The following is a 27709-nucleotide window of genomic DNA, read 5'->3' on the forward strand; positions in this document are numbered from 1 at the left end:
CACTCCTGGAAATTGAAATAAGAACACCGTGAATTCATTGTCCCAGGAAGGGGAAACTTTATTGACACATTCCTGGGGTCAGATACATCACATGATCACACTGACAGAACCACAGGCACATAGACACAGGCAACAGAGCATGCACAATGTCGGCACTAGTACAGTGTATATCCACCTTTCGCAGCAATGCGGGCTGCTATTCTCCCATGGAGACGATCGTAGAGATGCTGGATGTAGTCCTGTGGAACGGCTTGCCATGCCATTTCCACCTGGCGCCTCAGTTGGACCAGCGTTCGTGCTGGACGTGCAGACCGCGTGAGACGACGCATCATCCAGTCCCAAACATGCTCAATGGGGGACTGATCCGGAGATCTTGCTGGCCAGGGTAGTTGACTTACACCTTCTAGAACACATTGGGTGGCACGGGATACATGCGGACGTGCATTGTCCTGTTGGAACAGCAAGTTCCCTTGCCGGTGTAGGATTGGTAGAACGATGGGTTCGATGACGGTTTGGATGTACCGTGCACTATTCAGTGTCCCCTCGACGATCACCAGTGGTGTACGGCCAGTGTAGGAGATCGCTCCCCACACCATGATGCCGGGTGTTGGCCCTGTGTGCCTCGGTCGTATGCAGTCCTGATTGTGGCGCTCACCTGCACGGTGCCAAACACGCATACGACCATCATTGGCACCAAGGCAGAAGCGACTCTCATCGCTGAAGACGACACGTCTCCATTCGTCCCTCCATTCACGCCTGTCGCGACACCACTGGAGCCGGGCTGCACGATGTTGGGGCGTGAGCGGAAGACGGCCTAACGGTGTGCGGGACCGTAGGCCAGCTTCATGGAGACGGTTGCGAATGGTCCTCGCCGATACCCCAGGAGCAACAGTGTCCCTAATTTGCTGGGAAGTGGCGGTAAGGTCCCCTACGGTACTGCTTAGGATCCTACGGTCTTGGCGTGCATCAGTGCGTCGCTGTGGTCCGGTCCCAGGTCGACGGGCACGTGCACCTTCTGCCGACCACTGGCGACAACATCGATGTACTGTGGAGACCTCACGCCCCACATGTTGAGCAATTCGGCGGTACGTCCACCCGGCCTCCCGCATGCCCACTATACGCCCTCGCTCAAAGTCCGTCAACTGCACATACGGTTCACGTCCACGCTGTCGCGGCATGCTACCAGTGTTAAAGACTGCGATGGAGCTCCGTATGCCACGGCAAACTGGCTGACACTGACGGCGGCGGTGCACAAATGCTGCGCAGCTAGCGCCATTCGACGGCCAACACCGCGGTTCCTGGTGTGTCCGCTGTGCCGTGAGTGTGATCATTGCTTGTACAGCCCTCTCGCAGTGTCCGGAGCAAGTATGGTGGGTCTGACACACCGGTGTCAATGTGTTCTTTTTTCCATTTCCAGGAGTGTATTTTATACATTGAAGGATTACTTAGACAAAACAGAGTAGGGGTTTCATAAAAAAATGTTGTAGAAATAAATAATAATAATAATAATAATAATAATGATTAAAAAATCCAACATTCCACATAACACCTTCACTTTACATTTTTCCTTATTTTTTCTTCAAGAAATACTTACCCCCAAGCTATGCATAGCACAACTCTAACACCTCTTCCTCTTTCTGAGCTCAACATCTTACTCATTATGGAGGGATGCTGACTCAGTTTCTCAGGATAGCAAATGGGAAGCTGTGGTACAGAAAATTGCCCAGAGATCACCAGTGTGTGTGTGTGTGTGTGTGTGTGTGTGTGTGTGTGTGTGGGGTGAGGGAAGTGTAATGAAACAATGTGTGTATGCTGTGTGCAGTGAGTGATAGTGAAATATGAGTGAACAGTGTGGTATTACATTATTTAATATGTTATTTGTAAAAAACGTATTGTATACCAGGAGTAAATCTAATGATTATGTCTAACTAGAAGTCTGTAAATATATGTGTATATGAATTCACTTATTTTAAATTGGTCTAAACTTGTAAATACTTTTACATGTCCTATATACTTGTAAAAAGAGCTCTATGGATGAATAAAGCATCTACTACTACTACTACTACTACTACCACCACCACCACTACTACTACCCAGGTGTAGATCTCTTTGTACGAAGCAAAACAAATGCCATGGATGTCTTTCTTTGAGGCTCAAAAAATATGGAAATCACATGGGGAGAGATCAGTAATGAATGGCAGATGTGCAAGAGCTACCCAGCAAAATTTCTGCAGCATACTCAAGACAACCTAGGTGATATGTGGAGGGGGCAATATGTTGAAAGGCTGTTTCTACGGTAGTTTTGCTGGGAAGCCTTTGCACATCCTTCATTGAGTTGAAATCTTACCAACATGATTTCCATATTTTTGAAGCCCTGAAGAAAGACATTTTTTGCCGTCAATTTGCTCCGCTAACATTTTTCTGTGATGGTATCAGTCATCTTGTCTCACAGTCAGATAATGTATTAACAGTTATCATGATTACTTTTTAAATCATAAACAGTTTTCTTACTTTTTTGCCATCTATCTCATTTTCCTTTGACTAGCTCTTACGTAACACCTTAAAACTGAGATACAAAACTGTAGACATCCTTACAATTATGTACATCATGAAACTGTCCTATGAGCTTGCAGGTATTGCCATCAACAAGTGTCACAGTATCACTTTTGGGTCTTGATTTTACTGAAGCTGTTGTGTGATCAATGTACGTGCTCCCCATAGACCTAATGAACACAAAAAAGAAATAAACAGAAGTCTGCACTCGCATCACATTACATTACATCTACCAAAAGAACAAGATCAAAGTAAATTTAAGAGTAAAATACAGGGTGACACAAAAGTCTGTTAACATTTTAAAATGCACTAATACACAGAATAAAGAAGGTAGAGAGGTACAACTTGTTACACGTCTGAAATGACATGGAGTTTTATTGAAATCAATAATGAGTGCAAAAACCCACCAACAAGTCAATGACACTGAAAGCTCAATGGCATGATGAGGAAGTCACAATGTGGTGTGGATTTACCACATCAATCACGATTAGGCTTTTTTTCTTTGAGGAAATGCATAGTACTGCTTTTTGAATTGTCAGCATGGCAGGTGTGAAGTATGCCAATATGTTACAGGATCGCACCATCCTTAGCCTGGCTGATAAACACCTGCTGGAAGGTATGACTTTTATGCAGGATGGCACTGCAGCCCACATTGCTACATGTGTGAAAGATCTCTTACACACATCATTAGGTGAGGATTGTGTGCCGAGTTGATACTTCCATCATGTTTGGCCTCAATACATGTGATTATTGGTTGTAGGTTTACCTGAAGTCAGAAGTCTACAGTGATCATCTGACATTACGGATGCTAAAAAGATGACATATGATGGCAATTTCTAACACATCTATTGATATGCAGCACAATGCTGTTCACAACATTGTCCCTTGACTGCAAGTATTATTGATGTACGACATCTGACATGTTGAGCATGTCTTAAGAAAAGAACATCATCTTGCTAAAAATCAATTTTTATGTTAATTTTTGTTTTTGTATCCTATGAAGCACCATCTGTTGGTCTTTTGCGAACTTCTTTCTGGTTTCATAAACCCCATGTCATTTTAAGCATGTGTGTCAATTTTTACCTCACTACTTACGTTAATTGGTAAAATATTGAATTTCAAATGTTATCAGGCTTTTGGGTCACCCTCTACACTTTAGGGCAAGAAAAACGATGCACTACATAATAGTTAGGTAAACTGTTCACAAACTGATATTTATGCAGGTATCGACAGATGTTTGGTTCGTTGACTGGGAGAGGGGACTAAACAGCGATATGATCGGTCCCACGATCTAAGGTGGTAGGAAAAAAACCAAGGAAGAAACAACACAAACACCACAGTCCAGTCACGGGGAAGGAAAAACAGGCTAACAAAGAGGTAGAAGGAACATTGGGGCAGCAGGGAGAGGAAAAAAACAGGGGAGAGTAGGGTGATCCAGAAATGCTACGCGCATTGGGGCACCAGCACCTCCATCGATCTGTCCCAAACTGCATATTATATACCACGATCACAACATTATGGGGACAACACCGGAGGAAGAAGACACATGAAAATGGGAAAAAACTGCACAAAACGTAGTGGAAATGGTGGAAAGAATCTAGTTGGTGTGAAGGCAAGGCCATGGCCTCCATAACCAACGCCAACGCCAAGGGACTCCAATTCCAGACAAAAATTCAAGAACTTAAACCTGAGAGGACAAAGCGCTTTCGCAAAGAAAACTGAGGACAGACTAAGCATCCAAGGATTGGCTGCTGGCACCTCGCAGTGGCACATTTAGTGCAAAGGACCAAAAGGCAGGGGCAGTCCAGCAAAATATGGACCACCATGAGGGGAGCAAAATATGTATCACCATAAGGGGAGGCCCACTACAGGGATGGGGGGGGGGGGGGAGGGGGGGATCATTGTGTAGTAAAAAACCATGTGTCAACTTAGTATGGCCCACACACAGATGGCAGAAAATGGTAGATTCCTACCGGGGAAGACAGAGGTAAGAATGCCATGTAGTGGGAGTTTTGTCAATTGAACAAAGTTTATTACACAAAAAAAGCAAAACTGTAAACTTTGGTGGTCAACAGGTGGATGTATGATGCTGCAATGAAGTTTCACCACACAGTTGGCAAGGTTAGTAAACTGCGGATATGTTGATACCAAGACATACAGTCACTGCACATTCCATTCAGTGTACTCAGTTTGACAGTAGCTATGCCTTACAGAGTGCCACGTGAACAATATACACAGATGACAGCGCATAGTTGGATTCAAAAAAGATAGTTGGAGTAGCCAGTGAATCACTCACAATGAATACGAGTGATGCCAATATTCGACTATGTTGGCAGGAATGGGTTAACCGTGGCTGAACACAGCACCGGGATGGAAACAGCTGACCTAGAGAGACAACAGAATGTGAGGACTCAGCAATCATTACAGAGGCACTCAGAGCCCCTGACTCACCATCACTATTAATCTGACGAGCAACTGATGCTTCAGTGACCACAAGGACCATTAATAGGTGGATCTCAGAAAAGGGTCTGAGCTCTCAGTGCCACTTGTGCTGACCACCATTGATCCCTGTACAACAACAAGCCTGTTTACAGTGGTTTCGGGCATATACGACCTGGAATCTCACTGACTGGAGTAGAATTGTCTTCAATGATGAATCCAACTTTAAATTGAACCCCAATGACCGGCAAAGACGTATCTGGAGTAGCCCTGGACAGTAGTGGGATACCAACCCAAATGTCACCTGTCGTATGGCCACACAACCAATTGTGATTGTCTAGGGTGCCATGTCATTTCACAGCAGGACCTGTTGGGTTGTCATCGGGGGATTTTGTTGCCCTTGATGGGACACCATCCTGAGCTTACATTTCAACAAGATAATCCCTTCTCACAGGAAGAGTCTCTATTGCTTTGGCTGGCATGGTCACCGGATCTCTCACCAATTGAAAACCTTTGGAGCATTATGGGCAGGACCCCCAACTAGCTTTGGATTTTGATAATCCAATGCACCAGTTGCACAGAATTTGGCACCATACCCCTCTGGAGTCTCCCCCCATGAACTATGGACCTTGCCATTGATGGTGAGGCTTGCGTGCCTCAGCGATACAGATAGCTGTACCGCAGGTGCAACCACAACGGAGGAGTATCTGTTGAGAGGCCAGACAAATGCGTGGTTCCTGAAGAGGGGCAGCAGCCTTTTCAGTAGTTGCAGGAGCAAAAGTCTGGATGATTGACTGATCTGGGCTTGTAACACTGACCAAAACAGCCTTGCTGTGCTGGTACTGTGAACGGCTGAAAGCAAGGGGAAACTATAGCCGTAGTTTTTCCAGAGGGCATGCAGCTTTACTGTATGGTTAAATGATGATGGCGTCCTCTTGGGTAAAATATTCTGGATGTAAAATAGTCCCCCATTCAGATGTCCGGGCAGGGACTGCACAGGTGGATGTTGATATCAGGAGAAAGAAAACTGGGATTCTACGGGTCGGAGTGTAGAATGTCCAATCCCTTAATCGGGCAGGCAGGTTAGAAAATTTAAAAAGGGAAATGGATAGGTTAAAGTTAGATATAGTGGGAATTAGTGAAGTTTGGTGGCAGGAGGAATAAGACTTTTTGTCCGGTGGATACAGGGTTTTAATAGAAAATCAAATGGGTGTAATGCAGGAGTAGGTTTAATAATGAATAACAAAAAACAAAATAGGAATGCAGGTAAGCCATTACAAACAGCATAGTGAACGCATTATTGTGGCCAAGATAGATAGAAAGTTTATGCCTACCACAGTAGTACAAGTTTATATGTCAACTAACTCCGCAGATGACGAAGAGATCGATGAAATGTATGATGAGATAAAAGCAATTATTCAGATAGTCAAGAAAGACAAAAATTTAATAGTAATGGGTGACTGGAATTCGATGGTAGGGAAAGGAAGAGATGGAAACGTAGTAGGTGAATATGGAATGGGGGTAAGAATGAAAGAGGAACCCGCCTCGTAGAATTCTGCACATAGCATAACTAAATCATAGCTAACACTTGGTTCAAGAATCATAAAAGAAGGTTCTATACATGGAAGAAGCCTGGAGATACTGAAAGGTTTCAGACAGATTATATAATGGTAAGACAGAGATTTAGGAACCAGGTTTTCAATTGTAAGACATTTCCAGGGGTGGATGTAGACTCTGACCACAATCTATCGGTTATGAACTGTAGATTAAAACTGAAGAAACTGCAAAAAGCTGGGAATTTAAGGAGATGGGACCTGGATAAACTGACAGAAGCAGAGGTTGCAGAGAGTTTCAGTGAGAGCATTAGGGAACGATTGACAAGAATGTAGGAAAGAATAGGTAGCTTTGAGAGATGAAAAAGTGAAGGCAGCAGAGAATCAAGTAGGTAAAAAGGCGAGGGCTAATAGAAATCCTAGGGTAACAGAAGAGATATGAATTTAATTGATGAAAGGAGAAAATACAAAAATGCAGTAAATGAAGCAGGCAAAAAAGGAATACAAATGTCTCAAAAATAAGATTGACAGGAAGTCCAAAATGGCTAGACAGGGATGGCCAGAGGACAAATGTACGGATGTAGAGCATATATGATTAGGGGTAAGATAGATACTGCCTACAGGAAAATTAAAAAGACCTTTGGAGAATAGAGAACCACTTGTATGAATATCAAGAGTTCAGATGCAAACTCAGTTCTACTCAAAGAAGAGAAAGCAGAAAGGTGGAAGGAGTATACAGATGGTCTTTACAAGGGTGATGTTCTTGAGGTCAATATTATGGAAATGGAAGAGGATGTAGATGAAGACGAAATGGGAGATATGATACTGTGTGAAGAGTTTGACAGAGCACTACAAGACCTAAGCCGAAACAAGGCCCCGGGAGTAGACAACATTCCATTAGAACTACTGACAGCCTTGGGAGAGCCAGTCATGACAAAACTCTACCATCTGGTGAGCAAGATGTATGAGACAGGCGAAATACCCTCAGACTTCAAGAAGAATATAATAATTCCAATCCCAAAGAAAGCAGGTGTTGACAGATGTGAAAATTACCAAATTATCAGTTAAATAATCCATGGCTGCAAAATACTAACACAAATTTTTTACAGACGAATGGAAAAACTGGTAGAGGCTAACCTTGGGGAAGATCAGTTTCGATTCTGTAGAAATGTTGGAACACGTGAGGCAATACTGACCCTACGTACTATCTTAGAAAATAGATTAAGGAAAGGCAAACCTACGTTTGAAGCATTTGTAGACTTAGAGAAAGCTTTTGACAATATTGACTGGAATACTGTCTTTCAAATTTTGAAGGTGGCAGGGATAAAATACAGGGAGTGAAAGGCTATTTACAATTTGCACAGAAACCAGATAGCAGTTATAAGAGTCGAGGGACATGAAAGGGAAGCAGGGGTTGGGAAGGGAGTGAGACAGGTTTGTAGCCTATCCCCAATGTTATTCAATCTGTGTATTGAGCAAGCAGTAAAGGAAACAAAAGAAAAATTTGGAGTAGGAATTAAAATCCATGGAGAAGAAATAAAAACTTTGAGGTTTGCCAATGACATTGTATTTCTGTCAGAGACAGCAAAGGGCCTGGAAGAGCTGCTGAACAGAATTGACAGTGTCTTGAAAGGAGGATATAAGATGAGCATCAACAAAAGCAAAACAAGGATAATGGAATGTGGTCGACTTAAATCAGGTGATGCTGTGGGAATTAGATTAGGAAATGAGGAGCTTAAGGTAGTAAATGGGTTTTGCTATTTGGGGAGCAAAATAACTGATGGTAGAGTAGAGATGTTGAAATAGAGATGATATAAAATGTTGACTGGCACTGGCAAGGAAAGCGTTTCTGAAAAAGAGAACTTTCTTAATATAGAGTACAGATTTAAGTGTCAGGAAATTGTTTCTGAAAGTATTTGTATGGAGTGTAGCCATGTATGGAACTGAAACGTGGATGATAAATAGTTGAGATGAGAAGAGAATAGATGCATTCGAAATGTGGTGCTACAGAAGAATGCTGAAGGTTAGATGGATAGATCACATAACTAATGAAGAGAAATTGAATAGAATTGGGGAGAAGAGAAATTTGTGGCACCCTATGACTAGAAGAAGGGATCACTTGGTAGGGCATATTCTGAGGCATCAAGCGATCACCAATTTAGTATTGGAGGGCAGCGTGGAGGGTAAAAATCGTAGAGGGAGACCAAGAGATGAATAACTAAACTGATTCAGAAGGATGCAGGTTGCAGTAGGTACTGGGAGATGAAGAAGCTTGCACAGGATAGAGTAGCATGGAGGGCTGCTTCAAACCAGTATCTGGGGTGAAGACAACACCAACAACAACAACCGCTCTGGAGGACATCCAACAATTCTATCAATCAGCGCCAACCCAAATAACTGCTTGTATAAGGGCCACTGGTGGAACACCTTGTTACTGACTTGCTCAGTTTGTGAAGCTCTTTCTCTTGAATAAATCATCCAATTTTTTCTGAAATTGTACTCATTTGTTCATCTGTACATGAATATCACATCTACCAATTTCCATCCCATTAGGATAATTCTTTCATAGTGCATTGATTCTTTCTGTCTTAGAGTGTACTTCATAGATACTTAATAGTTACAAAACTAAGTTTGAAAATCTGATCACTTTCAAAATCCCCATTTCACAATATGCAGATAGTGGAAACAATGAGCTCTGACATGTATGTTCTGCAGGAGCCCCTAACATCTCTTTCAACTTCAATGTTGACAGTGAGGCAGATCCATTAAGCACTAGTCAACCCTCCTAATCTATCAGTTCCTTACAGCTGTTGTTGTAGTTGGGCAAAAATGGTACATGACATCACAATTACTAGAGTGGTTGTTGACAGCATGTCCTTTGCTTTGTGTATGTACCACGAAGCGGGAGATTTAAACTGATCCAAACTTTACAATTTTATATTACATCCAACTCTGCCTGCTGTATGTGAAGTTGAGTGAGTCACATGTATAAGAAATAGAACAGGACACAAAATTAAACTGTATATGACATTCTGAGGTTTGCCCTGTGACTGCTCCACACTAGGATCCTAAACAAAAATTTATTTACTAATTCTCCTCTACAATCCTTAGAAGCCTGTAATAGAAATTGTGAAACACACTGTATACCTGTCTTGCAAGTGCAGTCAGAATGCCTAACTTGTGGGAGGGGCCTCTAAAGATGGCTATAGGTGAAAACTACACATTTCTTTCACTGCCTACTGTTTCACAATCAATACTGTTTACACTGGCAATGAGTTACCACACAAACTCATGCTACATGCCATTAATAACATTACATAAAACAAGATACAGACTTGTTTCTCTCACAAATTAGCAATTATGCAAGTAGCAACAGCTGTTGAATTTAGCTGTTTGAGGGGCTCGCTAATATGTTTCGTCCACTGCAAATATGCGACAACAAGCTCAACCAAAAACTTGAGCATTTTAGCCTATTCATTGGCTCCTATTAATGTTCTTCATTAATTACTGCTGTTAAGTCCCTTTGTTGCATATAAGTGAATATTATGTTTTTCATTTGTTTTCTTCTTCAAAACTAAGACACATGTCATTTAACATTCTTAACAACTTCACCTGCTTCTGTCTCTACAACATGGTTAATTGTAACTGCTGTGCCACACACCAAAAGAACTTACTATGCTTCATGAATGTGATGTTGAGTCATTCACCTGTATAAGAAAGAGAAGAGGATGCAAAATTAAACAGTATGTGACTTTCTGTGATTCGCCCCATGCCAATTTTTTTTGTCATTCTAGTATCTGCTTCTTTTTATTAAATATGTGCAAACATATTATTCATCACTGATTCTTTCCACAAAAAATAGTGTGTTGATCGACATCATCAAATGCCCTGGACAGATGATACAAAATATTAATAGGTGATATTGCTACAAGCTGTGCCATAGGCAGTGTGAAGTTATAGCTAGCATCCTCGCTAGCCTTCTGCAGATCACAAATTCCAATCCAATTACCACTAAATATTTGTTATGTAGTATTCATAATTTCTACAAGGTTCTTGAAATATATTGTGTTTGTTATGTTCACATATAATGAAATAGTTGATGTTTGTATAAACAACAGCACTCCCCGTATCAGTGTGTTGGTACTTATAGGTGGCCGTGCTTTCTGATTTGGACTCAACTGTGATTTTTACATGACCCTGTTTGGTGGAGATGTTGGTTATTTCAAAACATCTGTATCTTCTGGCTTCAATTAGGCAACATAAAAGGTGTTGTCTTGATGAACAAATCAACAGTAAGTGAACAGCACATCAGACATCCTCCAGTGCCTACTGGAGACAATGGTCAGGAGTCAACTAATTCACCAAGTATAACAGATGGGATGATGTCAGATGTTTGTCATTCATATACTTCCATTTGGGTGGCACAGCCCAACTGCAATTCAAGAACAACAAAGAGCAGCTCATTGGTTGGGACAAATTCCAGGCCTAACTGAAGAAAACATTCCATAATAATCAGCAGCAGGTCCACTTAGTGGAAGAATAATTGAAGAATGGGGCCCAATTCATGAAGAAATGACTCAATTGTACATAAAAAATATTTTGGCTTTATGCCACACAGTGAAAGCGAATATGACAGAAGCTAACAAAACAGATTATGTATTGAGCTTTTCTGGTAAAGGATGTCACAACAATCAACGATTTCATCTAATGTTACCAGTGCATGAAGAAAACGCACAAGAGATGACTCGAACGAAAGAAGTATGATCGGCATCTGAATGTGGCCCCCATGGCAGTTGTGGAAGCCCATCATGACCTCACCTCTCTGACACACCAGGTAATGATACATACAGCAGTTTATGTTACCCAGGAATGTTGCACAAAGTGCACAAGAGATAGCAGCTATGAACATGAACCTCATACTTCAAAAAAAGAATGTTGACAAAGAGATGTACCAGTCCTTAGCCACAATCTCAGGCACTAGTTGAATGCACCATGAAGAATGGACTCTACCAACTTGGATTATGGCACATCCTTCAAATGACAACCCAGCATTTCTATAATCAGTACAACCAACTCCTCTGCCAAGTACAATGCCCTGTAGAAGAGACATCTGGTGGTCAGAGGACAACACACTGGTATGTCTTCACTGTGGGCACCCTGGAGTCATTGTATGCTAGTGCAGAGAAATAAGACTAGCATGTGATGATTATTGTGCCTTGATGCATCAAGTATCAAAAGAGTTCTATTCACACTAATCAACTGCAGATGATTAGAGTCGACTTGTGAGATGATACCAGTTGTTGTACACTGGGAAAAGTCACCCATCAGATGCTGATAGCGTTCCCTTTTGCCGTACACACGTACCAGCCACTCACCTAGAATGTGATCTCATAAAAGCTAAGTGAGGCAACCATCTATGGAGGTGAGGCCGTCATAGACAAAAATCCTCCTTAGTTGGCAATCATCACGGTGTAAGGAAACCACAGCAACATAGTCACTGACGACCAACATGTCTGGGCACTGTTCAACTCCAAGGCATCTTTTTCTGCAATGTTGAATGCTTGTTATCACCAGCAACAGAGGACAATATTCCATGATACAAAAGCGATTGTGCTGATGGTTGCAAGTGGGAAATACATCCACGTGATGTACTGCAAGAATAACTACCATTTAAGAACAACAGCCCTTTGAATTTGTTTGTTTTAACATAACGTAATCACAATGTTGTTTTCAGATAGGAATTCTTGCAGATATGACACACAGTCAGACTGTGCAAAATCAAAGCTCCACATACACAAAGCTATTCCAACAAGCTCTGGGTGGTTATTTGCAACTCAAGATGACATCCCATTGTTGTCAAACTGATCAGCTCCATTCATCAGTCAAGATACTCAGTCAAACTGTGAAGCTCTTGTCAACTACAGAAAGATACTCAGGCCCAAAAAATAAATCTGCATTCATCACTAATTGTCACAAGCAAATACAGTTGTTCCCTAAATGTTTGCATTGGAACAGCTAAACTAGACCACAGTTGGCAGTTGAATGCCATTTGTGGAGAATTGTGCTCTGCTACCACTACAGATAATGAAGTGGACGCTGTTATTATCAGACAGCTAATAAGATCTGGCCTGATGAAGGAATAAAGTATGTATGAGTAGCCATTCCGTGCCAATGTTTGGTTGCTTTCAAACTTGAGTGCAGAAGTGAGAGATCATGTGGACCATATTAAAATGGGGCAGAATCCATGAATTAGTTAGCACGTGTATGAGAACACTGGCTGAGTGACACACAACTCATGAGGAAATGGAGAAAGTGCCACAAGACGTCAGTATTGAACTTTGAGGTAGCACTTTATCCTTCCTGCAGTTCTCATGAGGGGCGAGGATGGCGCGTGGTGTTACTGCATCGACTATTGACCACTGAAAAAAAATCCCAAAAAATTATATAAACCCATTGCTGCATACTGATACTGCTTGAAAGTAGCAAAGTATTTTTTTAACGATGATCATGCAGACAGGCTGCTGGCAAAATTGAGATTGACGAGGCTGATAGTGAAAAGACTACCTTCATAATTCTTGATGGCCCCTCTGAGTTTGAAGACATGTCACTTGCACTGTGTTTATGTTTCTGTTCGACCTGCAGGGTTCCACCTGAGTCTGAAAAAGTGCCCATTCACCACCCAAAAAATAAAAATCTTGGGGCACCAAGTGAATGGCAACTGAGTCCCATCCTGATCCCAGTGTTTCATAAAGGACCTGTGCGGCAAGGCATGTCCCTTGTCAGAATTGCTACAGAGAGACACTAAATTTTCCTGGAATGATGTGGGAGGAAGACGTTTCCTTGCTGATAAGGAGACGCTAACATCTACATTGGTAACACTGTATGACAAAAATATTGAGGCAAACACTGGCAGTTATGGGATGTTGGCAGATACAGTCGAACAAAGATTGGGATACATATTGCCCATCATGACATCTGTGTATGACCAAGCAATGCAAGGTTTCACACTATTCTTTCTGCTCCACAGTCACAAAGCTGAAATTACAACAGATACATTGTTACATTTTTCCTGAGGACATGCAGCTTTACTGTATGATTAAATGATGATGGCGTCCTCTTGGGTAAAATATTCCGGAGGTAAAATAGTCCCCCATTCGGATCTCCGGGCGGGGACTACTCAAGAGGACGTCGTTATCAGGAGAAAGAAAACTGGCGTTCTACGGATCGGAGCGTGGAATGTCAGATCCCTTAATCGGGCAGGTAGGTTAGAAAATTTAAAAAGGAAAATGGATAGATGAAAGTTAGATATAATGGGAATTAGTGAAGTTCGGTGGCAGGAGGAACAAGACTTTTGGTCAGGTGATTACAGGGTTATAAATACAAAATCAAATAGGGGTAATGCAGGAGTAGGTTTAATGATGAATAGGAAAGTAGGAATACAGGTAAGCTACTACAAACAGCATAGTGAACACATTATTGTGGCCAAGATAGATACAAAGCCCATGCCTACTACAGTAGTACAAGTTTATATGCCAACTAGCTCTGCAGATGATGATGAAATAGATGAAATTTATGACGAGATAAAAGAAATTATTCAGGTAGTGAAGGGAGACGAAAATTTAATAGTCATGGGTGAATGGAATTCGTCAGTAGGAAAAGGGAGAGAAGGGAACGTAATAGGTGAATATGGATTGGGGCTAAGAAATGAAAGAGGAAGCTGCCTGGTAGAATTTTGTACAGAGCACAACTTAATCATAGCTAACACTTGGTTTAAGAATCATGATAGAAGATTGTATACATGGAAGAACCCAGGAGATACTAAAAGGTATTAGATAGATTATATAATGGTAAGACAGAGATTTAGGAACCAGGTTTTAAATTGTAAGACATTTCCAGGGGCAGATGTGGACTCTGACCACAATCTATTGGTTATGACCTGTAGATTAAAACTGAAGAAACTGCAAAAAGGTGGGATTTTAAGGAGATGGGACCTGGATAAACTGAAAGAACCAGAGGTTGTACAGAGTTTCAGGGAGAGCATAAGGGAACAATTGACAGGAATGAGGGAAAGAAATACAGTAGAAGAAGAATGGGTAGCTTTGAGGGATGAAGTAGTGAAGGCGGCGGAGCATCAAGTAGGTAAAAAGATGAGGGCTAGTAGAAATCCTTGGGTAACAGAAGAAATATTGAATTTCATTGATGAAAGGAGAAAATATAAAAATGCAGTAAATGAAGCAGGCAAAAAGGAATACAAACGTCTTAAAAATGAGATCGACAGGAAGTGCAAAATGGCTAAGCAGGGATGGCTAGAGGACAAATGTAAGGATGTAGAGGCTTATCTCACTAGGGGTAAGACAGATACTGCCTACAGGAAAATTAAAGAGACCTTTTGAGATAAGAGAACCACTTGTATGAACATCAAGAGCTCAGATGGAAACCCAGTTCTAAGCAAAGAAGGGAAAGCAGAAAGGTGGAAGGAGTATACAGGGGGTCTATACAAGGGCGATGCACTTGAGGACAATATTATGGAAATGGAAGAGGATGAATATGAAGATGAAATGGGAGATACGATACTGCGTGAAGAGTTTGACAGAGCACTGAAAGACCTGAGTCAAAACAAGGCCCCCGGAGTAGACAATATTCTATTGGAACTACTGACAGCCTTGGGAGAGCCAGTCCTGACAAAACTCTACCATCTGGTGAGCAAGATGTATGAAACAGGCAAAATACCCACAGGCTTCAAGAAGAATATAATAATTCCAATCCCAAAGAAAGCAGGTGTTGACAGATGTGAAAATTACCGAACAAACAGTTTAATAAGACACAGCTGCAAAATAATAACACGAATTCTTTACAGACGAATGGAAAAACTAGTAGAAGCTGACCGCGGGGAAGATGAGTTTGGATTCCGTAGAAATACTGGAACACGTGAGGCAATACTGACCTTAGGACTTATCTTAGAAGAAAGATTAAGGAAAGGCAAACCTACATTTCTAGCATTTGTAGACTTAGAGAAAGCTTTTGACAATGTTGACTGGAATACTCTCTTTCAAATTCTAAAGGTGGCAGGCGTAAAATACCGGGAGCGAAAGGCTATTTACAATTTGTACAGAAAACAGATGGCAGTTATAAGAGTCGAGGGACATGAAAGGAAGCAGTTGTTGAGAAGGGAGTAAGACAGGGTTGTAGCCTCTCCCTGATGTTATTCAATCTGTATATTGAGCAAGCAGTAAAGGAAACAAAAGAAAAATTCGGAGTAGGTATTAAAATCCATGGAGAATAAATAAAAACGTTGAGGTTCGCCGATGACATTGTAATTCTGTCAGAGACAGCAAAGGACTTGGAAGAGCAGTTGAACGGAATGGATGGTGTCTTGAAGGGAGGATATAAGATGAACATCAACAAAAGCAAAACGGGGATAATGGAATGTAGTCAAATTAAGTCGGGTGATGTTGAGGGTATTAGATTAGGAAATGAGGCACTTAAAGTAGTAAAGGAGTTTTGCTATTTGGCGAGCAAAATAACTGATGATGGTCGAAGTAGAGAGGATATAAAATGTAGACTGGCAATTGCAAGGAAAGCGTTTCTGAAGAAGAGAAATTTGTTAACATCGAACATAGATTTAAGTGTCAGGAAGTCATTTCTGAAAGTATTTGTATGGAGTGTAGCCATGTATGGAAGTGAAACATGGACGATAAATAGTTTGGACAAGAAGAGAATAGAAGCTTTCGAAATGTGGTACTACAGAAGAATGCTGAAGATTAGATGGGTAGATCACATAAATAATGAGAAGGTATTGAACATAATTGGGGAGAAGAGGAGTTTGTGGCACAACTTGACTAGAAGAAGGGATCGGTTGGTAGGACATGTTCTGAGGCATCAAGGGATCACCAATTCAGTATTGGAGGGCAGCGTGGAGGGTAAAAATTGTAGAGGGAGACCAAGAGATGAATGCACTAAGCAGATTCAGAGGAATGTAGGTTGCAGTAGGTACTGGGAGATGAAGAAGCTTGCACAGGATAGAGTAGCATGGAGAGCTGCAACAAACCAGTCTCAGGACTGAAGACAACAACAACAACAACAATGTTACAGTTTTAACTGGCTGATACTCAGGAAGACTATGTGAGACACATCATCACCAAGACTGAAGAAGCTAAACAGCTGGCTTGCATATGGATCCTGGAAGCCCAGGAGAAGGACCAAGAGCTGCATAATGCAAAAGTGTAGCTATCAGAAAAGTTAGTAAAATGCTAATGTGGTTTCTATTTAACCTTCATCTCTTCTCAAAAATCACATACAAAGTAGAGGATTATGATCCTTCACCAAGAAGTCAAAAGTACAGAGATCTCATCAATGTCATCCTTATGAAGCCCTGCTACATTCCTGAGCCACAGACTGACACTGGGGCTTCTCTTTCAAGGACACTGAAGGCCCACCAATGACTGTGAAGCTTATTATAATTTTCTTTTATTTATTTATTTGGCCATCAATGTGAGTAAACTACTTAGAAATTAAGAGTTAAAAGGAAAATTGGAATTTCCTTAACTTGAGTGTGAACGTATTTCATTAAAATAACTAAACATTGTTTTGACGGAAGGTCTACCTTTCATGCTCATGGAAGGAAAGAGAACATGACAACAAATTATGACATGAAGATCTCTGAATTGCTGCCAAATGGAAGACCACTGACAAGATCTAGATCCAGGATGTTGTATTCAGCTCTAGTGAGAAGTTCTGAAATGGGCTGGCATCTGTTTCATCATGAGATGGAGCAATGACAGAATCTGTGCTGCATGGAAGTGCAGTACCAATCAGCACCATTGGCTGGCATGCTGCAAATTATCAGTTCAAATCCAATCACCAGCAAATATTTCTTATTTACTATATATCATTTTTGGAAGGTTCTCAAAGTTTATCATGTTCATAACGTTTTCAAACTCTGGAATGTATGATGGTTACATAAACAGCAACACTCTCCATTCAGGATCCAATTCTGTACTCTCTAAATGTTGGTGTCTGTAATAAATGTACTTTAAGTGTTAAGTATTGTACTTCACTGATGATCCTGCATTCTGCTTTGGACTCAGCTGTGGTTATGTCAACACTTATTTTTTTATTTAATGCTTGTAATATAAGTGATGAAGTCAAGAAAGATCTGGGCATTTTAGTTGGATGGAGACAGATAACATTCACCTAAATGTGCCAGTCCATGCAGATTGAGAACTTCTCACACCTTTGGCTCCCACCCCAGCTACCACCTTGGACTACATGGACATACGCCACCTACTGCCACAGTAGACATAAGTTGGACCACTGCAGCAGGTATAATGCACACCAACATTCAAAGGCATCGCCGCAACTACCGGTACACAAGATGGCTTCAAGGGGTAGCCCGATCACCGACTGCCGGCACCTGGTTCACTGTGCTATGTGCAGAGGTCTCAAGGCTTTCAACTGTCAGTGATTTTGAGATGTGTAACTACCTCCACCGTATTCTTGATAGTGTCACATTGCAAAACAATAAAGTGTATCTATCTGTTCCTAGTTAGAGCAGTAGCTTGAGTGATTTCTCTATTGAATTAATATCATATGTACATCTTTTTGTGATCCTCTTCATTTATTTAAGTATCCTAATCAGACTTGGCTTTCAGGGTTTTACTTACACCAGGCCAGTGCTTACTTATTTCTTTGTTCAAAAAGTATCATATTAACAAGTACAAAGAAGAAGAATGGGTAGCTTTGAGAAATGAATTAGTGAAGGCATCAGAGGATCAAGTAGGTACAAAGGCAAGGGCTCATAAAAATCCTTGGGGAACACAAGGGATACTGAATTTAATCGATGAAAGGAGAAAATATAAAAATGCAATAAATGAATCAGGTGAAAGGGAATACAAACATCTAAAAAAACGAGATCGACAGGAAGTGCAAAATGGTTATGCAGGAATGGAAAGAGGACAAATGTAAGAATGTGGAAGCATATATCACTACGAGTTAGATATTGCCTACAGGAAAAATAAAGACACGTTTGGAGAAAAGAGAACCTCCTGTATGAATATCAAGAGCTCAGATGGAAAACCAGTCCTAATCAAAGAAAGGAAAGCAAAAAGATGGAAGGAGTATACAGAGGGTCTATGCAAGGGACATGTACTTGAGGGCAATGTTATGGAAACGGAAGAGGATGCAGAGGAAGATGAAAAGGGAGATATGATACTGCATGATGAATTTGACAAAGCACTGAAAGACTTAAATCTAAACAAGGCCCTGGGAGTACACAACATTTCGTTAGAGCTACAGATTGCCTTGAGAGAGCCATCCATGACAAAACTTTTCCATCTGGTGAGCGAGATCTATGAGACAGGCAAAATACCCTCAGACTTCAAGAAGAATTTAGTAATCCCAATTCCAAAGAAAGCAGGTGCTGACAGGTGTGAAAATTACCAAACTACCAATTTAATAAGTCACCGCTGTAAAATACTAACACGAATCCTTTACAGACAAATGGAAAAACTGTTAGAAGAAACCCTTAGGGAAGATCAGTTCCAATTTCAGAGAAACGTAGGGGCACACGAGGCAATACTGACCCTACAACTTCTCATTGAAGATAAGTTAAGGAAAGGCAAACCTATGTTTATAGCATTTGTAGACTTAGAGAAAGCTTTTGTCAATGTTGACTGGAATAATCTCTTTCAAATTCTAAAGGTGGCAGGGATAAAATACAAGGAGCAAAAGGCTACTTACAATTTGTACAGAAACCAGATTGCAGTTATAAGATTCAAGGGGCACGAAGGGGAAGCATTAGTTGAGAAGGGAGAGAGACATGGTTGTAGTCTGTCTCCAAGATTATTCAATCTGTATACTGAGCAAGCAGCAAAGAAGACAAACGAAAACTTTGGAAGAGGAATAGGGAGAAGAAATAGAAACTTTGAAGTTTGCCAATGGCCTATGCCAATTCTGTCAGAGACTGCAAAGGACTTGGAAGGGCAGCTTAATGGAATGGACAGTATCTTCAAAGGAGGACATAAGATAAACAGCAAATGAGTTTTGCTATTTGGGAAGCAAAATCAGTGGTGATGTTCAAAGTAAGGAGGATATAGAATGTAGACTGGCAATGGCAAAAAAAAAGCAGTTCTGAAGAAGAGAAATCCGTTGACATCAAGCATAGATTTAAGTGTCAGGAAGTCCTTTCTGAAAGCATTTGTAAGGAGTGTAGCTTTGTATGGAAGTGAAACATGGGTGATAAACAGTTTAGGCAAGAAGACACTAGAAGCTTTTGAAAAGTGGTGCTACTTCAGAAGAATGCTGAAGATTAGATGGGTAGATCACGTACTGGATGAAATTGGAGAGAAGAGAAATTTGTGGTACATACTAATTAAAAGAAGGGATCAGTTAGCAGGACACATTCAGAGGCATCAAGTGATCAAAATGGCTCTGAGCACTATGGGACTTAACTTCTGAGGTCATCAGTCATCAAGGGCTCACCAATTATTACTGGAGGGAAGTGTGTGTGTGTATGTGTGTGTGTGTGTGTGTGTGTGTGTGTGTGTGTGAGAGAGAGAGAGAGAGAGAGAGAGAGAGAGAGAGAGAGAGAGAGTGTGTGTGTGTGTGTGTGTGTGTGTGTGTGTGTGTGTGTGTGTGTGTCTGAGGGGAATAAAATCATTGAGAGAGACCAAGAGATGAATACACTAAGCAGATTCAGAGGAATGTAGGTTGATGAAGAGATGTAGGTTAATGAGTAGATGAAGAGGCTTGCACAGGATACAGTAGCATGGAGAGCTGCATCAAACCAGTCATTGGGCTGAAGACCACAACAACAACAAAGAAGGTCGGTCTGAAAAGTCCCAGATGCTAAATATCCAATGTCTTCTTTAGTACTTGCATATACATAGCGTCTACTTGTTCCTGTTTCAGGGGTTAACAAATTCTTGTTAACCTTTGAAGTCACATATTGCCAGTATACATATTCTTGAATAATTGGGTGAAAGCAAACAGGATGGGAAAGAGATAGGAAGGAAGTACTGACTTTCGGCCACATAGGGCATTGCAGTTATGCGATGGTGAGAGTTGAAAATTTGTGGTGCCACACTCTGACTCGAACCCTGATGCTCCGCTTCTCTAGAACAGTTGCCTTCACCGCCTTGTTCATCTGGGCATTCTTTCTGTCAGACCAAATTCCCAACTTCCCACTCACCGCATAGCAACAACCACCACCCATTACCCTCCTACTCGCAGATTTCTGCTTCCCACAGGAGTTCTTCAAATGTTGGTTATGCATTTGCACCAAAACTTTTTCCACATTACTTTTTAAATAGTGGCATCTGATTACTTCATGCAACCCAAGCGTACAATCGGACTCCTTTTTGTGGAGACATTAAGATCATGATCACATTAATTACATTGTGGACTGCACATCACCACAATTATGTGTGATCTTTCTCAACAGTGAAACTAGTCAGAAAAATGGCTTCAAGTAAGAAGAAATACAAGCATCTGCAAAGATGCAGCCTGCTCATGTTATATTATATACCTGGATCTATGGGCATAAGTTAAATAAAAATAAATAAATAACAAGTACATTACAAATGGTCTTTATCAGATGTATCTATACCTGACTCCTTTGAAGCAGAGTTTTCTCCCATTCAAGATGGGCAGCCACTTCTCCAGCAATATTTCAGTACCCTGAAATAGAATGGGTCTGTGTAAAAGTTATATGACAAAAAATAAAATTTACAAAACTCGTGCAATATTACACATTTGCCATTTGAGAATCAAAGTCTAATATCTTCCCAAAGACATTAGAGATTAAGTAACAGTGTAGTAGGAGGTTCATGAAAAGTGACTAACACATCTCAGAATGATTGACGGAAACATCAGAAAATCTTAAAGTGAGTGTCACATGGACTTTGTATCTTATTTCAGTTTGCTGTTTAAGTGGGTAAAGAAGACTCAATGAATCAGCAAGCATTCACAAATTTTACATGGGAACCATAGGTGAGCACATTCATAAGGTGTCATTACTCATTTGGCAGGCAATTCAAAACATTGCTACCCACTGACTGGATATTTGAGCACAGCCTACATGGTTGTCAGAACTCCTATGATAATGTCTCAAGGTGAATCGTTAGACTCAAAAATCGATGGGAATTTATTCCCATTTGCTGAGGAAATGATAACAGCTACATTAACCTTCCCCTAACTTCTCCTATTTCTACACCAACTGTGAGAGTCTTGTCATTTGTGTTCTGTTCAATGAAGGTTTAGCATCATAAAGTGTCATCAGAGATCAGCCACCGTCATCCCCCCCCCCCCCCCCCCCAGACAAAATAAAAAGGATGAGAATTAATCCATCTCTGCTCCACCCCCTCTAAGTGTGTGTGTGTGTGTGTGTGTGTGTGTGTGTGTGTGTGTGTGTGTGTGAGAGAGAGAGAGAGAGAGAGAGAGATTTCATGATACTTCTTTTTTTCCCTTTTTTCAGATATATTGTGGCAGCAGCAACATCTATGCGAGTTATCTTTTGGCTTTGAGTCTAAATTACCGCAGCAGCATCCCACAACAGGCCTATCTGAAATACCGGTTCAGGAGATGCCGCTGTTTGTTTCTTCAACCCACTGAGCCACAGTTAAATGGTCCCAGTGTACTACTACTCTTTGCCTTTATGCATAATTACATTGTCAGTAGATCCAACTGTGCAAATACAAGCAGACTGTGACTGCCATGTAGTAAAGGAAACTGAGAATGTTATACACAGTGCTAAAGTGCAGTTTACACATATGGAGTAGGATAAGTTGTCGTTCAATGCCATACACCGATGCTCATATCATGATGGAGTATTACCCATCTTACTCCCCCCCCCCCCTCCCCGCATATTGGCTTCTCAGGTGAGAAGCTATCCATCATATGAATGAACAAGGATGCAGCACTCAAGGTAACAGCTGGAGACTTTTCCATTTATTGACATCGTTCAAGACTTATTAACTCACTGGCCTATGCGGTGCATTACAGATTGTGTTTGACAGACTGAACTAGTGGCAACCATATGACAAAGCTGTATTCAGTGAGCCTATGTGTTACATATATGTACATAATGTACATGTAGATGACTTAACAGTGTATAAATTCATGTGTCCATGCAGTGCAAAACTGACTGCTATCATGCCATACATATTAAATCCATAAACCAAATTTACAGATGGCATATAAGTTTTATATTGGACCCATCTGTCTGAACACTGTAGAGATGGAATTCAGGATGAGTAAGGAACAATTTGGAAACTACAGCACAGCTGTTGATGTAGTGGGGTAAAAGTGTTTTAAGAAAAAAAAGAAACGGAAAAAAAAGGACGATGATTTGCTGCACACAATGTAATACAATGAATAATATTAATATCTTACAAAACTGTTTATTTTTTCACAATCCCATCCTGTAACTTAATGTGATTTAAGCATTTATAAAGACATGCAGTCAGTTTAGTTCCACAAGTAAGGTGTTCGATCCTTCAACACAAGTTCGTACAGAAAGAGTGTCATTACCACCCTTCCACCAACTTGCTAAGCTTTAACAACTGGACTTTTTTGCATTTTTATACCAAAAACAAAGCTCACATATATTAAACATTTTTTTGTGTTTTAAAGTTGCATATGCTGCTGCTAATGTTACATATTTACAGCAGTTGATAAACAGTTCACCTGTTTGTGTAACAACTCACAAAGGATGAAAATGTCTCAATGGGTAGTATTACTCCTTGCCTCAAGATGACTACCAAGTAAGTATTAGTGGCAATAATTAGTCAGAATGTTGTCAGTTGAGACAAAGTCATCACAGCCACCTGACATAAAAATTATGCTGTTTAATTATAAGTATAGTTAAGTAATGGCAGGAAAATGGATCAGTGTGGGAATGAAGTCAAATCACGAACTCTGCTCAATGTTGGCTTGCAAAAACCTGAGTATTGTGATAGGAGACTCATATTAACATACCAACTGAACCACCAAAATTATCATGTTCATCTTCATGTTCCTGAATGCATGAGTCCGCACCTCTCACCATATGAGAGTATATCCATAACCACCACTCAACCGAATACGTTCTGATATGAGAGGAGCACCTGATCCCACTCTTCATCGGTCCCGTCCCTACGTGACCACTGAAGGGGATGGACATGCTGCGAATGCACTCCTGAGTCTCTGAGCTGTGACTTAATGATGCATGTGCAGATGTGTGTGACACCCTATGGCCAATACGAACTACTACTATGCATTGAACATGTATCTTCTGTGGGCTCAAAACTTCATCATTTGCGTGTTTTGTTCACAGTTTCTGTACTTTCCAAGGAACAACCAATTACCCAAAATGTTATTTGCTCATGTGAAGACATTCTTGGAAACGTTAAAGGATGGGTGGGAGTCAATGGTACATATGCAGGACACTAAATCATTCAGGACAGTGAAATTGTAAACCTCGTCACTGAAAGTTGACACTTCCAGCATCTCATCAATTAGTGACCCGTAAAATGAAGATAAGAAATATGCTGTTTTCTTCTGAAACAATTACATTTTTAGATCCTGCCTTGTGACAGTTTCAAGCTCAAAATCAATGTGAGCAATATCATGTACCTGTCCTGCTCGTAAGCAGCTAAGCTTGTGTAGAGAGGTCACAATTAAAGATTTTTGTGTTAATTCTATACATATGTACTGCACATGTAAAATGGACACACATTACATATTTTTTGTTTACTAGGCTGTAGAACATACATTCCTACTGCAAATGCCTATGTAATAACAATAACAACAATAATAATAATAATAATAATAATAATAATAATAATAATAATAATAGACATTCATTTCATTAAGAATGTAAGTAGTTTTTATTGTTAAATTTGTAAATAAAAGTATACAGGTCAATCAACCGAATAAATCGGTTTTCTGAACACATACAGACAGGCGTGTGTCACCCTGTGGCCACTATATGCTGCACAAAAATAGAATATGCAATTCCTACATATGCTACGACTTTTTCCCTGTTCTTCTTGGAGGTTATTTGTGCTTTTCTAAGAATTTGCACTGAATACACATTGAAGTAGTATGTGTATGCATTCAAGAGACTGCAACCATCACAGGTGGACAGTCTTGAGTGGCATTTTCCCCGAATAATCACATCTACTAACGATTAAGTGTGCCCTACAAATAAAACTGTTGGACAAGTGTGTGTGAATTTCTTTGCACCATATTTTAGCAAGGGAGTGACCGAACAAAAATTAGACCAACATGGGGTTTTTAAATACGTGTATCAAGACTGTACTTACCATTTCATTGGAATTGCTGATAACATTTGCACTATATTGAGGGCCCAGCACAGTCAAATAGCACAGACACTGACTATAAGCGCCTTTCCAAGTGTCACTACAGTGGACTGACGCACCAGACCACCGTGCCACAAAGTGTGACAGCCAAGTCAGTGGCGCTTGCTGAGACAGCAATGTCAAGTCAGCAACACTGGCCCATTCAGTGACAGTTGGGTGAGCTGTGCTTGCCCAGAAAGTGACAATTGAGCAAGCAGAGCTTGCTCAGGAAGTGACAATCGAGTCAGTGTACTTGCTCAGACAGTAACAGTCAAGTGAGTGGTGCTTGCCGAGTCAGTAACAACTGGCGGGAGACAACATTACTGCCTAAAGCCAGAAATCGCAATTGCCACAAAATGCTAGATGGTGTGGTCTTGTGTCCAAAGAACACCAATGTCAGTGGCTCTGTAAAGGTGGCACGGGTTAAGTCATAAATGCACGTATTAAACACTACTGGAAAGGGGCTAATGGAGGATGACTATGTCTCCAAGCCAGAAAAACTCAGCAACAGACTCCATTTCAAAACTGGTACAGAATTTAAAGCAGAACATGTCTCACCTATGCTGCTGACTACTTGAAGCGTAAACTGTATCCCTTTGCCTTCCAACTCATAACACTTGAGGCCAAGGTAGGACTCCTTCAGATTATTCCAGGTGTGTACTTTACCACTAGTCTGAGACCCACCCACAAAGAATAAATGAAAAATATTATCATATACTACTTGTATTTTGGAAAGCAAGAATAAGGATTTTCATGCCATATATCCCCATATTTGAAGTTCACTGCCAGATTCAGATTCAGATTCTTTATTCACCATTGACCACCTGAGATGGAATAGGCAATTTACATGGATATCATACAACACTTTCCTTGAATAGTCCCTTAAAGCTAAATGACCATTGCAAATAGTGCCCATATATGACAACACACACCATAACGTAAGATAAATACATGAGAACAGATGACTGCAACAGGAACTCCAAAAGGTGTCAGACCCACCTGATTCAGGTACTTAAAGAAAAGACACAAAATGAGAAAGAAAAGTAGGAATTAATTGTGATGAACCATGAAACAGAGATTGAGACAAATGAACTCTTAGACAAAATAGACAAACAGGTGCAAGCCCCCATGACACCTGCAGTCACCTTTACTAGTGAACCAAAAACTAAAGAGCTACAAGTATAGAGCAGACAAAAGCTAAACAGGCAACAACCATGTTCCTCAAATCAACAACTAACCAGGAGATGAAAGCAATTAGACAATGATAAAAATGTCTTAGAAAGAAAAATTATACACCAGCTTGATTAGAGCAACCACAATAGCACTCACAGTAGAAACCGCTATACAGAACAACTGCCACAAATTTATTGAAAAAGTCAAAGACGAACACCATCACTGGTGAAAGGTCCAGAAAACGAAAACCACTTGTAGCTGTCTACTACATACTAGACACACTGACTGATGGAGAACTTTTAGAAAGCCTCTTTAACAACGAAATTTCCTGAATGACACCACATGTGAGGAGTTTGACAGGGTCATGAAAATTAGATTCCAGGCAGGACCAAAGTCATGTGGCTACAACCACCAGGTATGCAGACTGAGACACTGGCAATTAAAGTCTACATTGCTGTTAATCAGTGGTTTAACTGCCACGACCTCAGCCACAGCACTAAGGAAGCGAGAGGTAACATGCACAAAATATGGACAATCAGGACACAAATGCACAGAGTGCAGCTCAAGTGAGACCATTGTCTGCATATCCTGCAAAAACAGATGCCATACTTGTAAAAGGGCTACAGCAGGGGACTACCAAACATACAAACAACTACGCAACAACTACTGCCGATTAGAAAATATTGATTATGACAGTTAAATTCAACTAAATAAGAGATGTGAATGCAGTAAAGGATACCTCAACCACCAAGAGAAGCTACTGGAGAGCAATATCCTGACAGGCAAATAGGCCTCCTAACATATAACTTCATAGATGATGAGCAGTTTCCCACTCACACAAGTATGCTAACACTATAGGGCAGTTACATCAATACACCAGAATACACATATGAAATGACATCTGGAGGATATGTTCTCTACAAGGTAGCCAAGAAAATCAAAAAACAAATGTATTACTGCATGGATTTTCAGGCATCACTCATACAACATACAGAGGAGCTCGAGAACGAACTGATGATTACCTCACAAAAGAAAGCACAGAAAGCAGACTGTATAACAAAACAAACCAACCAGACAACTGGAGGACAACAAACAAATCATCACATTGATTACACCAAATCATGAATAAGCATATGGAACTCGTAAAAACATTAAGCCAGTAAAATTCTGTTTCTGGAGGCATTCTTAACCCAGGCAATGAGATAAAAAAAATGCTCACCTGCCTTATGGGAATCAAACACCTCAAATGAGACTGACCAAAAAGCTTCATTTGCAGGGCAGGAAACAAACCGTGTGGTTCATGCAGAAATACTAATACTTATGAAATATCTAATCCCCCAACTATATCAACAGACACCACCATTCACTCACGTTAACATGGATGACATAACCAAGAGAAATGGTGTGATGAAAAGAGACACATCAGATGCGTGTAACTGAAACTAGTGTAACTGTGTGCACCTCAAAGAAGATGCTTAAAATAATTACCATCATGGCACAATATCACACTCAGCTTTCTATCCAATTATAACACTCGCTTGCTGTGACACAAACCAATGTTACCCTCTGGGAGGATTTTTAATTTTGACTGTGCGTGTGTCTAATGGATGAAGGTATCAGACAGTAATGTTGAGTATATTGTAATTAATAAAA

At 40.7% G+C, this 27709-nt stretch overlaps 1 protein-coding gene across 1 annotated transcript in view; it reads right to left on the minus strand.

The window, feature by feature from the left end:
* Positions 1–2535: 2535 nt before the first annotated feature.
* The window catches only part of LOC126427301 (uncharacterized), a 235530-nt gene continuing 210356 nt past the window's right edge, over positions 2536–27709 (minus strand). Inside the window, exons 9-10 of the mRNA XM_050089606.1 lie at positions 21151–21221; positions 2536–2723 (exon numbers count right to left, since the gene is read on the minus strand). Of these exons, the coding sequence (XP_049945563.1) occupies positions 2561–2723; positions 21151–21221 (234 nt within the window). The 3' untranslated portion in view covers positions 2536–2560. The remainder of the gene's footprint in view (positions 2724–21150; positions 21222–27709) is intronic.

Source organism: Schistocerca serialis, chromosome 11, assembly GCF_023864345.2.
Source record: "Schistocerca serialis cubense isolate TAMUIC-IGC-003099 chromosome 11, iqSchSeri2.2, whole genome shotgun sequence".
NCBI lineage: Eukaryota > Metazoa > Arthropoda > Insecta > Orthoptera > Acrididae > Schistocerca > Schistocerca serialis.